The sequence below is a fragment of the Poecilia latipinna genome, unplaced genomic scaffold, assembly GCF_001443285.1.
Source record: "Poecilia latipinna isolate Pla-1442-1.1 unplaced genomic scaffold, P_latipinna-1.0 Scaffold1032, whole genome shotgun sequence".
NCBI classification, from domain to species: domain Eukaryota; kingdom Metazoa; phylum Chordata; class Actinopteri; order Cyprinodontiformes; family Poeciliidae; genus Poecilia; species Poecilia latipinna.
In genome coordinates this window covers 187,124-203,166 of record NW_015113648.1, presented here as the reverse complement: position 1 = coordinate 203,166, position 16,043 = coordinate 187,124, and the positions used below count along the sequence as shown (strand labels likewise).

At 35.8% G+C, this 16,043-nt stretch overlaps 1 protein-coding gene across 2 annotated transcripts in view; it reads right to left on the bottom strand.

Moving 5' to 3' along the window:
* Positions 1 to 13,231, bottom strand: part of LOC106958941 (collagen and calcium-binding EGF domain-containing protein 1-like) — a 33,211-nt gene extending 19,980 nt beyond the window's left edge. The window contains exons 1-2 of one of the 2 annotated variants that reach the window (XM_015051130.1): positions 12,778 to 13,231; positions 12,609 to 12,689 (exon numbers count right to left, since the gene is read on the bottom strand). In XM_015051130.1, coding sequence (XP_014906616.1) covers positions 12,609 to 12,689; positions 12,778 to 12,881 — 185 coding nt within the window. In that variant the 5' untranslated portion in view covers positions 12,882 to 13,231. The remainder of the gene's footprint in view (positions 1 to 12,608; positions 12,690 to 12,777) is intronic. The other variant, XM_015051129.1, reaches the window with a different exon arrangement.
* Between the last annotated feature and the right edge of the window lie 2,812 nt (positions 13,232 to 16,043).

The window sequence follows — 16,043 nt, the reverse complement described above, 5'->3', positions numbered from 1 at the left end:
TTCAGACACAACTTGAGTAAATACAGGATGGACCTTTTTAATGATTATTTTATTAAAGGGGAAAAATGCTGTGCATGCCTACCTGTTCTTATGGGAAAAGGTAATTGCCCTCATTGGAAAATTCCTTATTAATCATGATTAATCACATCTTTTAAATGTTAAGTTTAATTTCAATACTCACACCAGCTCTGACTACTGCCTGACTTGACAATCAGTAAATGCCTAATCATCTGATAATATGAAGCAGGCTAAAAGGTCTTATTGAGCAAAACGCAATAAAGTCCTTGACATATATTAGTCTAGAAAAAGGTTGCAAAAGCATTTGTAAGACTTTAAGACGCCATAAACAAAGAGAACACGGAATAATTTTGAACTTTCCCAGAAGTGTCTAGCCTTCTAACATTACGTCAACAACAAGAAAGAGACGAGCACAGCCTCGCTGTGCCCAAAGGATGTGCCCAAAGAGGACTCAAAGACCTGTATGTAAGTTTTCCAGGCACATCTTAATGATCCCCAAAACTTCCCAAAATATGTTGCGTGAACTGATAAAAAAAATCACTTTTAGAATGTGTGCATCATGTTTTATCAGATATTCAGCAGCATTTCAGACATCATAATCATCAAGCATGGTGGCAAGAGTGAATATCATGGGCTGTTTTGCTGCTTTATTAAATGGAAAATTTGCAATATCATTGTCATATTCAATAAATTAGATCTTTTTCAGCTGTGATTACAAACAGACCTAAGTTTTCAAGCTTTTTTCTGCTGACTTTGATGATTTTCAGTTTACAGTCAGGGAAATATTGGCAAAAAAAGCATGAAATTGGATCTCCACCAAAAAATTCTGAACTTCGAGTGTACTTGGATTATATAACAAGAAAACAATTTGCATTTAAAAGAATTGAAAGGATTTTGAGAGATTTGGAAAAGAACAATTGTCAAAATTCAGACTAATAATCTCACGGACTGTCATAAAAAAGGACATGTGCTGTCGATTGGGAAAAAAGAGACTTATTAGTTATTAAAAACAGTGCAACCAAAAATGGTGGTATATGATAAAAAAAAAAAAGTTTGAAGCAGGATTTCCCCCCCCCTCAAACTAAAAGGCTGAATGTTTCTAAAATGTTTGTTACAAGAATATGCTTCGGTAAAAAGTGATGATTTGATCAGAGTGGTAACGTTAAAGGGGGACGTTGTGTATTTTTTATTTAAAACTACAGACCTCGCTTTGAAGTCAAAAATGCCTCTATACCCTCCCAGCCTGAATCAATAGAAGCAGGTCAAGCCTCTGACTCTGAAGCTATTTCACAGTTGGTGTTCCCATTTCAAACAAATCAAATACGACTGTAATCTCTTCTACTGATGTATTAAACATCATAAACCTTACCATATTAAATTTATCTTTCTCCCTGTTTAAGTTAAGCTTTCACTGCTGTGTAAAAAAAAAAAAAAAAGCTGCATTTATTACAGACACGCGCAGGTTATTTTTGATGTTTTTGAAACTGATTCTTCAGGAAATTATTCAGAGGAACACTGTCTGTCAACGTAAACTACCCTGAGCTCTTCCATATGATACTAATGAAAACCACGCTTCATAACAAAAAAATGGCCAAATATCACTGTTATATGTTAACTACAGAAGGGACCATGAAAAGCACTTGACTTTCACTAAAAAACAGCTGAATTTAGAAGGGACTGTAAGTAATTGAAATTCCTTGCAATTATTCACGCATGTAATATCCTAATGTCAGAGAATAATAAAACCCTGACCTTAACTCAGGCAAGGGAGGCCTTTAATGCTTTAGATGCTGAACTTTGCCCTGTTGTGATGTCCTGAATAGTCAATGCGTCCTTGGTGTAGTTTGGTAAGCTAGATACTCATGGATCAGGGTCATTACTGTGGCTATTATTTGTCCATTTTAGGATAATGTTTCAAACTGAGGTTATCACACTCAGAGAAAGTCTTAGACATGGCTCATAATATGTTCCATTTGTGATTTCTTGGTGCTAAGTGTGCATCCACGGAAAACAGACAAAAGGATATTCTTTTTCAGACAAGCTTCAGAGACGATCTGAAAGACCATTAGTGTGCTACTTCCTGGAACATCCCGTAGTTTGGCGCTCTGAACACAGTCCAGTATTTTGAAGGATCAAACACGAAGAGAACACTACTCCCCAAAAGCAGCGGAGTTACTTGGTTGGCTATTGGTAAAGAAAAACTTAAAAATCAAGAACTTCTATAAAACGAGTTGCCAAAGGCGCTGATGTCGGCTAATTTAAAATGATTGCTAAAAAGCATTTTGACTACTTTGAAGAAAATATATTATTTTATAATATATATTTATTTTACATGAAAATTTTGCTCGTTGGAATCTTCTAGAGGGAGTTTTATTGGTCATCTGACATCAGGACATTGCATAGAACAGCATATTTTCCCTGCCACTCACTTTTTTCACCATTTCTAGAGGTAATTGAAGCTGCCAGAGCCAATGAATTACAAACATATTTTTGAAATATTCAATGTCTTTCCCTGTCTGTTCGGTCACAATCAGAATGTTCGGTCACATTTATGAATCATTATGTGTATAAATCAATAAGGATGTGCCAGAGAGCTTCAGTTGTTTTACTCTGGTGCTGTTTTATTGTTTAAAATCCCTGGGCACCAATGCTGAGTTTTGTAAAGGCCCCCATTATTTATTTTGTGTTTTCTTTCTCATCTTGCATCCATTTAGTGACAAAAATGAGAATAAATATTCTGTATTGGAAATAATTCAGCCATTTTAATGTCTGGCTACTGTTGTAATTCAGGTGAATCAGAAGGATCAACAGAACAGCCATTGATTACTCAGAGGCCGATAGTCCAATTTTTGACATGAGTAAGTGTTTATTTGCTTGCAAGTCTTGTTTATGGTGATCTTACCACAGACAAAGAATTTAAACACCAGATGTTGATCAAAGATGCCAATGTTAATGCTTGGCTGTTTTTGTACTCTTGAGCAATTGAATCCTTATTTAAACACTGCTTATATTTAGGCACTTATCTGTGATTAATGTTAAAATTGGCTTTATGATTTAAAACATTTATGAAGAAGAAATAGATACAAGAAGTCTGTAAACTTGCAAATACTTCTCCTCTGTACTTTAGTTAGCGAACAGAAGTGCATTAAATACAGGCCATACAACACAGATTTCACCCTTAATTGTGGAAATAACCATTACATGAAAAAAAAAAAAGTTCTGTCTTTATGCTTTTCATATGTTCCAAACACATGTGGTGAATGAGGTAACTAAAATATGGGGCATGTTATCCCACTTGAGATTTACGGTTTCCATGTTATTTTAGTGCTGAAGTGAAATGTTATACAGTGCCCAGGAGCTCCACGCAAACATTTGTCAACAGTGATTAACTTAAGTTATAATTAAAATAAAGTAATGCTTCTTAATGTGTGGGTTACATTACAAAGTAAAACACTCGCACCTTCCTTAATGCAGAACAGAAAAAGCAAAGAGCAGGAAGATGTCAGAGTAATTTAAGCAGATCTGCAAAATGCAATTCTACTACTAAAGTATAACAAAGACTTGACAGGTGGACTAACACACCGACGGTGTTGCTAATGGGGAATATTTTGAAAATGAACCGTAAGTGACTCAAATGTAATGTAATTCAGCAGTAAATGAGCACAGTTCTCAAGGGAGGGAGAAACATCTGCACTGTTAAGAACCACCAAACATGAGCTGCCGCTTCAAAAATCTGTTATTAACGTTGAATACTCCATCTGTTTACAATTTGAAAAGACTGATATATAGAGATGTGTGTTCACTGGTGCAAGTAAAACATATCCGTTAAATGCTGTCCTTTAGGGCTGATAAATTAGATGCTTTTAATTTTCTCTAATGGGAATTTAAATTAAGTCTTCAAAAATCCAAGCTAGAAATGAAAAAGAAAAGGATTTGCTATTGTGAGTTTGACAAACAAATGTAATTCTGTGCCAATTGTAACTATAGTTCAATGTGTTTCTAATAATATGCTTAATAGTAGATTTAAAAAAAAAAAAAACAGGCTAAAAGCAACAAAGAAATAGTGTTGGATATACAGACTAAGAGCACAGAGGCAGAAAAACCGCAGTCTGTAGACTACTTATCACTGCATCACCTAACCACTGCAAAACCACAGCATGACCAAAACGTGACCACACAACAGTTCTCGATGGAAAGAAACAGATGGTTTCAGGAGAGTCAGCCAAAAGAAACAAGAGTGGGTTTTTCAGAAACCAAAATACCTAAAAAAAAAAAAAAATGTTGAGTAGTAATTTAAAGTACGGATAAGTGCCCGTGACTTTAAAGGTTTCAGCTGAATGTGAAACAGGGCATGGAAGGTCTTAAAATGATCAGCCAGATCTTACAAATCATTTTGTGCAAGTTGTTTGACCTTTAAGTGGTTTCCAAGCATATATCATGGTCAGAACAGTGGAAACAGATATTCAGCAGGAAAAAGTAGAGACATAGCTCCTAATCCATTACATCCGTAATGCCTTTCTGCAGAAGTGTCTGCGTGTTGAATATTTCAAACAATTCCTCCAGATAATTTATACCTGAAGTCTGAGGTTGAAAATGCTGAAAAAAGCTCCTGGCTTTAAGGCATGCTGGGAAGCATTTTAATCTCTATGGAAAAACATGTTTTATTATCAGAATCTTTCTGAAATGCAAACAGATGAGATAATGCAGCAAGTGAAAAAAAAAAGAAAATCTAATTACACTCTCTATATTGTCATGCCAAAAAGAGTTTGATAAGAATCGGAACATTTGAAGACAAAATTATGTTTCTAAAAATGAGCACACGAAAGCAAGGCACTAGAAAAAGGTCTCTCGTTCCTTATTCGTAACATAGTGGACTGTATAATAAAAATATGACATAGTGAAAGGGTTTAAAATTTAGATTTCTGTAAAAAAAAATCAATTAGGAGTGTTTAAAAAAAAACAAAAAAACAATATGGCTGAAGAGATAGGGTTTGTGCTGTCCATGAATCACCAGAGAGTGCTCCTTAACACTATTATGTCCTCCCCTGCTTTGAACATAATATTTTACACTCCATGATATCTAACTTGGAGCAGAGGGAGAATGAGTTGCTGCTTCATCTTTTAACCCTCCCTGCAGTCCTAAGAGGACCCCATGTGTGCTTTATACCATGTGCATGGTCCTGGAACGTTACATACGCGATTTTACAAGTTTTTTTTTTTTTTTTGTGTGGGCACAGGACACCCCCATCGAATCCTCTATGTTCGACCATGATAAATGCTTCACTCTTCCTGAGCATCAAGCTAGGACTGCGAGACGCTTAAAGTCTTTAGCTCAGTATGACTAAAGAGCTATTCCCCACTCAGTGTATAGTCGAATCTAATTTAATGTTAAAAGTAGACTACAAAATAGCACCCCTTTTAGACAAAATGTTTATGGCAGATTATTTTACAGGGCTCAGACTTTGAGTGGGGAAGTTGCAAAAAAAACAAGAGTGAGTGACAGATGTACGGAGATGTTGTCCAGGAACCCTGATTAATGCTAGACAGAAAAAAAATCTTGCAGATTCCACCAAAAAACCATTTGACTCAAGGTCTGCAACAACTTAAACTTAATTTTTGATACCCAAAAATTATGTTTGTAAATTACAAATAATTTTGCAACAGATTCCCAATTGAACTGCCCTACCAAAAATCTAAATATTGTTTCAGATTTAAAAACAGATTAAAGGGATGTGTTATAATAATAGCTTCTTCTAAGTTAAAATGTAGGTCTAAATCCAAGAACTGCATGTGCAGGTGCAAATATTAACACCTGTACAAAAGTATTTTTAAAAGTGGGACATGCACATAGGTAGACACAGAGATAAATCATCAAAACTTTCGATGAGCAAAAATAACCAGACTCGAAAGTAAGGCATGCTATAGCCTGATTGTAACTATATGCATAGCAGAAAGCAACTAGCACATTTACAACACATTTACAACTAAGCTGCTTTAAAATGCACTTTTTAATCTCAAGAAAAAGAATCTTCAAATTCTCCTCTCCAAGCAAATTAATGAAGAAACGACAACACTGCCCATTAAAAGTTTCAGTCTAAAAACATTGTAACTACAGAGATCAAAATTAGTAATGTGTGTAGTCCACCAGCCTTCACATAGGCTATTAATGAACTAATGACTTCACAGCCGTGATAATGTGCTGAGGCAGGCAGACACTCCTTCCAACATACACTACTGTGTCAGTTGTTTCAGCAGACAGAGAAGTTATAAATCTTCTCTAATGGATGAGGATAATGTATGAATCTGTCACACAAAACCACTGTGTTCAACCACAGTTTTCCTTAAACTGTAGACTGTGGCCTCTTTTCACCACAAATATGATCCCTCCTTTATCCCTGACTTTTAAAAAAGGTCTACTGATGGCAAAGTAACTAAGCCTTTATAAAGCAGTGAATTTTTTCCCAAAACAAAAATGTTTCTCTAAAAAAAATCTCACTGTGAACCATTTTTTTTTCCTATTTGTTTTTACAAAAAAACATAGAAATTATAAATTATGAACATGTAAATAAAAAAATCGACTTTGTCCAGTATGTAAATAAATCCTGACAAATATTTAGTTAGACACCCCATAGGAAGTTGTACGTCAACCATCGACTTTATGCAACGCCTCCTCTTCTTGGAAGAAATGGTGGGAGTTCTTACAGGAAGAGTGGGGGTCACAAAAAGTTTGCTGGTTAGTTTACTGGGAAAGACCTGAATTAAAAACACACCCCAAAGACTTTTTTGGGGTGTTTTTGAGATCATTGTCCTGTTGAACCCAATTACATCAAACAGTCTGTTAAGCAATGTCGTTGCTGATAAGGAGCTAATTTAATAATTTTCCATCTACTTTGTGCACCTTGACCAGTTACAGTAGTGACAACATGATGTGGCTAAACATTAAAATTAATCAACTTTCTGGCTGCCTCCATGATGATGGGGGCTCCTGACCAATTCCTGAAAACCCCAAGTAATTCAATGTCTTTTGATGGAAGCAATTTGGATATTGGGCACAAATGCTAAGCTAATCTATGCTGATGATTTGTGGAGTTGAATGAACTCTACTAATTCTAGCAATGCGTAGTCAAACATTAAGCAAGAATCATGAAAGGAGTTTGCTTGCTATTGGTTGCCAGAGGGAATTGGTAAAGATGCAACTTGCTCAAGTATATTTAACAAAATATTATTGAGTATGCATCCACATGTTTGAGATTGCATGTTTAAAATTTTCTAATTTTATAAACTAGGAAAAGAATCATGACTTCAGACTTGTGTGCCCAACTCTAGTTTTTGAAATTCATTGAGCACACAATGAATTTGTGCTTATAATCCTCTGTTAAAATACATTTTATAGACATGGTTATCAAGGGTTGAAACTTGTTCTTGAAGGCTGGACTTTTAAAATAATCTCCAACTTAAATCACAGCAGGTTTTAAATCAGACAGAATGAGATCGCCTGTCACAATAGCTGACCTCCTTTTTTGTGACTTTACATCCCTTTAATGTGTAACTGTGTGGGAGCTGTCACTGAGGAGCAAAACCAAATGTTCATGTCAGCTCCTTAAATCCACAGTCCAAGCTCCACACCAGCAAAGCACTCCAGTTGAAAGCCTTCATATCCTCTTTCTGACCATTGATAGAAAACAGATGTTGACGCTGCTTTTTTCTGACAGGACATTATGCATCATTTCAAAGATGTGGTTTCTCTTTGTGGGGTATTTCTATACATAGTCACTTATTCCGAACGTAGTTCCTTAAAGAGGTGAACTGTTATTGCATTTTATTAACAGAGACGCCTCTACAGATACCAAAATTATACCAACTTTCCTTCACTGCACTTTTAAATGCTTTTCTGATAACGTCACAGAAATCAAAATCTCAACCGGCTGCTGTAAATCATTAAAAGCATTTAAGATTGCCGTGACTTTTAGTGTTTATCTCCATAATGTCTACTAATAAAGATTAATAAGACTGTTTTCTTTTATAGTTTATTGAGAAACAGCTTTGGCTAATTTTATGCTCTTTCCTCGGGTAAGATGTTGACCTAATCGGAAAAAATTATTGCCTTTGAAATGTTTTCAACTCAGTAATTTTAACTTTTTTTTTTTTTTAAATGTGACTAGTTTGTATTTTTTTAGAGTGTTACAGGGAGCCTCATTCTGGCAGTGTACATAGCTAATATCTAAAAATTCATTGGGATTAAGTATTAATGCGTTATAAATATGGCAATAACAATTAATATCGAAGCCTAATTCAAACCACCATCTCTATGGATACTGAATTATTTTCTAACGTCCCTTATGACAACATAAAACACTTAAGTTGCAAAATTTACAATGCACCTTTTTGAATGACCGTGACATATTAGATAGCTTATTCTTTACTAAGGAGAAGCTTAATGAGGCTAGATAAAGATTTAGTTTGTAATATCATGATGTGAGGAGCTGCATAAAGACATGTTTTTTCAACAAAAAAAGCTCTTTTAAATAAGATATATACTGTCAATGGCCCCACTCTTCCTTTCCATCCAGAACATTTATATCATCGTCAGACAAGAAGTCGACCAAGAGAGTAATACGCATTCTATCTGGGGCATGCTAAACTCCTTCAGAATTGCCAAAATGTCTTTTATAGAGTAATGATCACTGGAGGAACGATGATGTCAAGATAAAAAAAAAAAAAACCTACATAGTTTTTCATGCAGAAATATATTTGAATTGGTACACTGGCAGGAAGTCCTGCTGAGACAGCTATTCCAAGGTGTGGAATAAATTTAAATCTAATGTTAAAAACAGATTTTATGAAACCAAAGGAAACAAAAGAGGGTTCAGGCCTTGTGGCCAAGATGAATAACGTGTTTTAAGTGATAACTCTACTGGAACTTTATGGCACTCTCTCTCTGTTTAAATCAACAACTACATTTCTTTAAGATATTTCTAAACTACAGCAAGCTAACTGAAAAGCAACAATTAGATTAAAAGCAAACACTGACAAAGAACTGTTACTGCTGTTCTTTGCATTAAAATGAAATGGAAAGGAACAAGAATGTATGCATTAGCCTACTATAATGTTTCAATGTGGAACTTGTCCAATAAAATGTCGCAGCTTTTTACGCCTTAAAGTCAACTTTCCTAAGAGTTGTTGCTATGACAAAGACGGCAAATAAGCATAAGAAAATATGCTTATATTTTCTTATGCTTACATTTTCTAAATGTACCTTCATAACATTTAGAAAACGTAAGAATTACACATACCACTCGCAACTTTAATGCAACTGTCATTGAAGTACACACAAAAAAGTTTAACTTTGACTGTGTTCTGTTTTTTTTTTTTCTTCCAAGATGGTTAAAGCTAACAGTGTATACATAATAAATCAAGTCAGTGAAATCACTGTTTCATACATTCTTGTCACAGGAGAAATATAAATATAAACAAAGATTATTAATGTCCCTCCATCCTGAAGACGGTTAACACACTGGATCTGGCTCTCATCTTGTATTGTCAGAGGCTTGGGAACCAGACTAAAAAAGGTGCAATAAAAGTGCAAAGACTTGCTGCTTTTCATCAACAAGTCTTTGAGGTGTATTTTCCATATTTCAGAAAAATTGTTATTTAGCTAACTGGATAAATACTAAGGTGAATTTGAAGGCCAGTAAATTTGAAGGCTGGATTCAGATCAAGTGTTACTCTTACCACAGCTGTCTATCCTATTCAGTAATTCCTTTAATCCTGCTTTTTGTTATGAAGAGGTTCTCCGGACCTAGAGTGTTACGGGTTCACAGAGCAGGGATTGCGGTTTTGGAAAAATACATTATGAGGAAAAAAATATATCGTTAACATAGCAAGCAATTACCAGCAGACCGACAAAGAAAAGAACAGAAACAAAAATCTTTATGCAGATAAGCCACACTCCTGGAAATAATGATCATAACTGATCTCTGGGCAATTCATTGCGAAAACGCAGCAGGCCTCAGCTCAGAAAGCATTGCCAAAGTGGGACAAGCAGCTCACAGCTTATCATCTTAATCAAACCCGTCACTGGTTTTAAGCAAAGTATAATGTTGCAATCACAGGAATTTGTGATTTAAGTAGGTTTGGAACTGAAAACCTACAAGTTTCCTCTTCTTTTTTTTTTTCCACTTTTCACTTTTGAGCCAAGCACATTTACCTCCGTGATCTTTAGAGCTGTGAACACAGGCACAGAGTCTGCAGGCTGAAAATGCTCAGTACTGGCACATTAGGCCTTTAAAACAAAGAAACCAAACAAAACGATCTCTATGTGGAATAAGTGAAAGACTCAAAAACAGAAGGCCTGAGTTGGCACCAACCTCTGGTGTCTCCTCTGCTTCCTTTCACAACATGATAAATAGCTCCAGAATGAAACCTTAAGCTCCGCACATGGTTGCATAACACATACCACAGTATGTGTCTTTTGTGCTGTCTATTTAAGACTTCTAAACCAGATTTATCAAAGAAATGAAAATGCAAAGAAAATCAAATAAATTCAGTTTCTTAACCTGAACTGCTGAGTGACAAAAAACAATGACAAACATCTCTGCATTCCTCCTCAGAAAAAAAAGGTCTGCAATAAACAATACCTTGCAAAAGTATTCATGCCCCTTGTATTTATTCAAATTTTGTCACGTTACAACTGTAAACCCTGATGCATTTCTTTCGTGTAATTTTTTGATAGACCAAAATACATGAGTGCATAAACGTGTAGCATTCCTATATGAACAAATGCAAGTTTTTTGGACTGTAATTAGCCTGTTAGCTAAGTTGGATGATCGTATTTTGTTTGGTGAGTTGTTGTGAAATACCCAGTAGTGCTCTCTAATAAATATCTCAGCCCTTCACAGAGCAGTTGGATTTATACAGAATCAGGTGCACACTGAACTTCTGAAGATGATTAGTTGCACTGGATTTCATTCAAGGGCGTCAAAAGCTTGTGACACTTGTTACATTATTTGGTTAAAAGTGTAAAACAATTAACCAATTTTTGGCCATTTGTGGTTGTAATGTACCAAAATGTGAACATTTCTGGTTATATATTTGGGTGTAACTTTAATCAGAAGTAGGTCTTTGATAGGCTTTATGCAATTATATATTCCCAAGCTAATGAATACCATAAGTATATATTTTTAAGCACCATAGGTTTGCCAGCTTAAATCATGTTGCGGCAAGTTACATTAGCTCTGGTACAGAAACACGCTGTATAGAATTTCCATGTTGATGTAACCGAATTCAAGGCACGCTTTATAGTTTTTGGAGCCATGTATGAGACTTGTTTAACTGATGTTGCAAGGGATTGCTGGGTTAGTCTTCAGCTCACACTGCGCAGGTGACCTGAAATGCACTCTGGGAGACATTATCATGGCTTTTAGCTGAAGCAATTTTTCTTCTTTAAATAAACAGTGTGGGAAACAATTTGCGGCTGCAGCCAATAACCATAAACCAACATCATTATGTCAAGACTGTGTTTAAGATGAGAAGATCAAACAAAGATGTCACTTAACCAAGGACAGAGGTTGGTCAAGCAATGCAAAGCAAAAGTCAGTTTCTTTCATGAGATACCCAAGAAACAGTCAGACTTTTAGCTTGACAAATCTTTCCTTAAATGGGACTTGAGATCTGTTGTAAATTAAGATCTTTGCAACATGTTTGAAATTTGCTCCCTAACTAAGTTTTATGATTGTGTTTCTGAAGCAAAAACGCACTTGCCTTTAATATAAATCACAATGAGTCTGTAAATAGCATATCCCATTCCATTTGAGCCATTAGTCACCCCAAACAAGGTTAAAGCACCCTCAAAAGTTTATAATCAAGGCTAATGTTAAGAAGTGGTTTGGAGATGTTACAGTAGCGCTTCTGCAGTTTTTGTTTTAGTTAAATGATCCATCTTTCTGGACAGTTTCTTTCCAAACATGAGTAGCAATATGCTTGTTTAATTGTGTTACTTTATACAAAATCCATACTGTTTGTCACATGGGAGTAATTTTAAACCATGAACTTTTCCATGAGGTCAGCGGAGTTCCAAGTATTTCTTACAAACAATAACTTTATAAAATTAGCAGTATGTTTTCATTATGCCTGGAAGGCTGAGCACAAAGGAGAGATTAGCTACTAACAAATTGATCTGTAGCCTCAGACAGGAGATTAATCCACATTGTTTAGAAACTCTCCAGTGTCAGGGCACAGGATAATGATAACAAGGTTTCCAGTGGAGGTATCCATCTATTTTCATATGTAAATACAGCTCCAAACAATAAGTAAATGTATAAAGCATGTAAGTTTAATGGATTGTGGTAGTACAATTCAGGAGAAATCTGTTCACTAGAAACAATTAAAAAGCAAACAAACTGTTCTCTAATTGTTTTCTTGTTTCTTGAGGCAGATATAAAATTTAACTATTTCAGACTTAAACGCTATTTCATTTTAAGAACCAAGCTAATTGGTCATTTGATTTATTACAACAGATTTAAGATTAACATTTTGCAACACTGCAGTTTTCCTGTTTCCTACTTTTACTGCATACATTTAACTTTGTGTACCTGTAACATGTCGTAACTTCTCCGGTCGACTTCACGCAGGGATACTTTGTAGTTGAAATATTATTCTCAGAGCATTTTTCCCTGGAAAAGAAAACATATAACATTTTGAACCGAGTTGAACATAATTTTTCTTCTCTGTTAGTTTAAAAGTGATCATGAAAACAGTTACCCCTCACTGGCATCCTCTTCCTGGTAAGACCAAAGCAAAGCTCCCGAGAAACACATGCAGGTGACGGTGAGCAGGAGAGGACTCCTGTTGGGCTGCAGCAGCATGACGTCGACCTGTCGACTGTCCACGCTTGGAGAGACTGCCTCCTTTCTGCTTTAACTTCAGCGGGTGAGGTTAGGAAGGAGGCAGGCAGACCCTCCCATTCACCCAGACATGGTGAATCTCCCACAAAGAGCCTCAGATGTTACCTAATTCCTTTGATGTAGTCACCAGAACTTCCACACTAATATCACATATAAAAAAAATATGTAAAATGATAATAATAATTAAAAAAAAGTATATCGGACATGCTAGAAAATACTTGAAGAATTTGTAGACGCGAAGCTAAATCGTTTGGGTGACACGGTAACAAACAAACAAACCTTCAGCATGAGGAACTGTCAAAGGAAAAAAAATATAGGGAGAGCAGCTCTGGCAGACCCGCGCGTGTAAGCACGCGCTTCTGTTATAGTGCGTCATAATCTTTGCTGCCCTCGCGCGGCTGTGAATACGCTACTAGGCAAATACGTTTCAGTATAGCAACGCTGATGAACAATGAACGAATTTGGTCAGAAAAGTCAAGGTAATTTATCATACCGCAGGAAACCACAATAAAAAAAGAGCTTTACTTTCGTGCTGGTGTGCTTGTACGCAACACAATACATGATGGAAAAAGTGCTTAAGTAATTACTTTTATTTATTTATTTATTTATTTATTTATTTATTTATTTATTTATTTATTGGCTTAAGCCACAAGCACAAGATATATATATATATATATATATATATATATATATATATATATATATATATATATATATATATATATATATATGAAAAATTGCCAAAAGAAAAAAAAAAGAAGGTGCTTAACAAAAAAAGAAGTATACTACAACAGAAAACATTACTGTTACCTAAGAACACCTGCTAAATTAAGTATTAAGATTGCGTTGTGCAACATTCGGGTTGAACAATAAAGTTTTTAGTTTGGGCAACATTCCTTCTTCCTGTATAGTATGGTGCTGTAGAGTCAGGACACGAGATGACAGTATTTGATGACCTGGGGAAAAAAAAAAAAAAAAAAAAACAACAACCCGATGTTTTTAGATCGCAATTTAGGCCGAGACCATTTAGTGTCTTGTAGATCAATAACATAATTTTCAATCCGACCTCTTTACAAGCAGAGAATCAGAATGAGGATTTGTGGAGTGGTGAGATTTCTGGCAGGCACACTGATTTACTTTTGAATGACCTGCAGTTTAATTATCTGTTTACACCTTCAAAAACCCAAATACAAGAACTGTCATTTGTCTATACTACGATCATTGAAACGTAAGTACAATTTACAATATCTCCAGGAAAAAATAATCAGGTTGATTTTTTTTTACAGTAGACTTTAAAATTAATATTTTGTCATTTTGCATGATGAAAGATGAGCTAAGACCAAATGCCAATGTTCTTAAAAATGAACTAGATAACTAGGTAGATAATTTTAGTAGATTTCAATTAAAAATACAATCTTTGAATTGTCTATATCCAGACAAATGATATGAATTAATGTCCTAACTTATAAATTTAGTAGAAATAGTAAAAGAAGATACACTCTGAATTATATCAAAACATTAATATAAGGACCCTAAAGTGCTTCACACTACATTCATTCATTCACTCGTTCACATACTGATGGTGACAAGCTACTGGATAGTAGCCACAGCTGCCCTGACCTGCATATTTTCAAAATTATTGAACAAATAATAAGCTCCAAACTAGATACAAACATAAGCCTAGAATATTTTGTGCACAGTAAAACATTTTTAGGGTGCTAACTCTGTTTACACCATAGGGATGTGCGAGTCTTATTGGCTGGATATGTAAATAAGCAATGCAAAAATTGTTGCAAATGCAAATCTGACAAGCAATTTATTTTTATTTAATACCCCCCCAAATGACTGTGCACCCTGGCAGATAGCCACATTTTATGTCAACATAGCACTATGTCAAGGATAACCAAAACAACTAAACTCAGTCAGCTAATCATTAAACGAACAAAACAGAAATTGGAAGACGGAAATTTAATTACAGATTTTCACAAATGTTTGGAAGTATGAAGCAAATATCCGCCTCTATTATCTATGCCAGAACACCAGGGATCTACATCAGCAAAGTCATCACAAACAAAGCCAAGCGGTGTGTTGGAGAAAAGCAGACTTTGTGATTTAACTGAGCATCTGAGAAAACAAAATCTACTAAAGTACTGCAGGACAAACACACTATTTTTAGCCTGAATCCCAGTTGCTTTGCATACGTTTCACCTTTTCATGTTGAGACGTAACTGATTACATGGCCAATTTATGAATTAAAGGCTTGCTCATTAACAGCTGCCTCTTAGTTTCGAAGGGAAGAACATGTTCACTCATTATGACAAGTTCTAACAACATGTTAGGCAGCATAGTGATCAGCAGTTAACACATTGCAATTTTTAGGCTCTGCCAATCCACCTTTAAACTCACTCATTAACTGGGTCAAGGTGCCTAAAAGAGGTGTGGCATTAAACCTCTCACGTACTGCTGACCTTATTCATGAGCTACCTTGACCTGAGTCTCGGCACCTGTAGTGTTTACCTGCCTTTGCAGAACTCAAGAGTTCTTCAGTTTCTAAAGGAGACAGGATGGCATTACAGCAGAACTACTGAGGAGTCTGTAAAAGATATCCTTATGAAACAAGATGACTGTGGTGTCACTTACATCTGCTTTTTTTTTTTTTTTTTTTTTTTTGGGAAAGCGGTTAAACCGGGCAATTTAGGACCACGCATTAGTTGGTGTCTATACAAGGAAGAGGTAATAAAATGGATCCAATTACAAGATATATATTCTTGAAGAGTTGGGAATTGTACCTCTTGGAGAATCATTTGGCAGAAAATGACACCTTGAGTCCACTTCAAAGGACCTGGTGAAGCGTGACCGCTCTCAGTGCAAGAGAAAGCAGTGTTTCACCGGTCTGGTGGCTTCATTACAACAGATCCTCTACTACTACTACCGTACTATCCGCTGCAGCTCTGCTCTGAAGGGCTGCACTTCAGCTTCTGGCCACTTGATGGCCCTTTCGACCAACAGATCTCGCCCTCCCCCCCACCACCACCCCTTCTTTCGCCACTGTCGTCATCATTGCCCACAAAATGGATGACAGCTTTTTTAGAAATATCAGCGTGCGTCATGACTGTGAGGTGC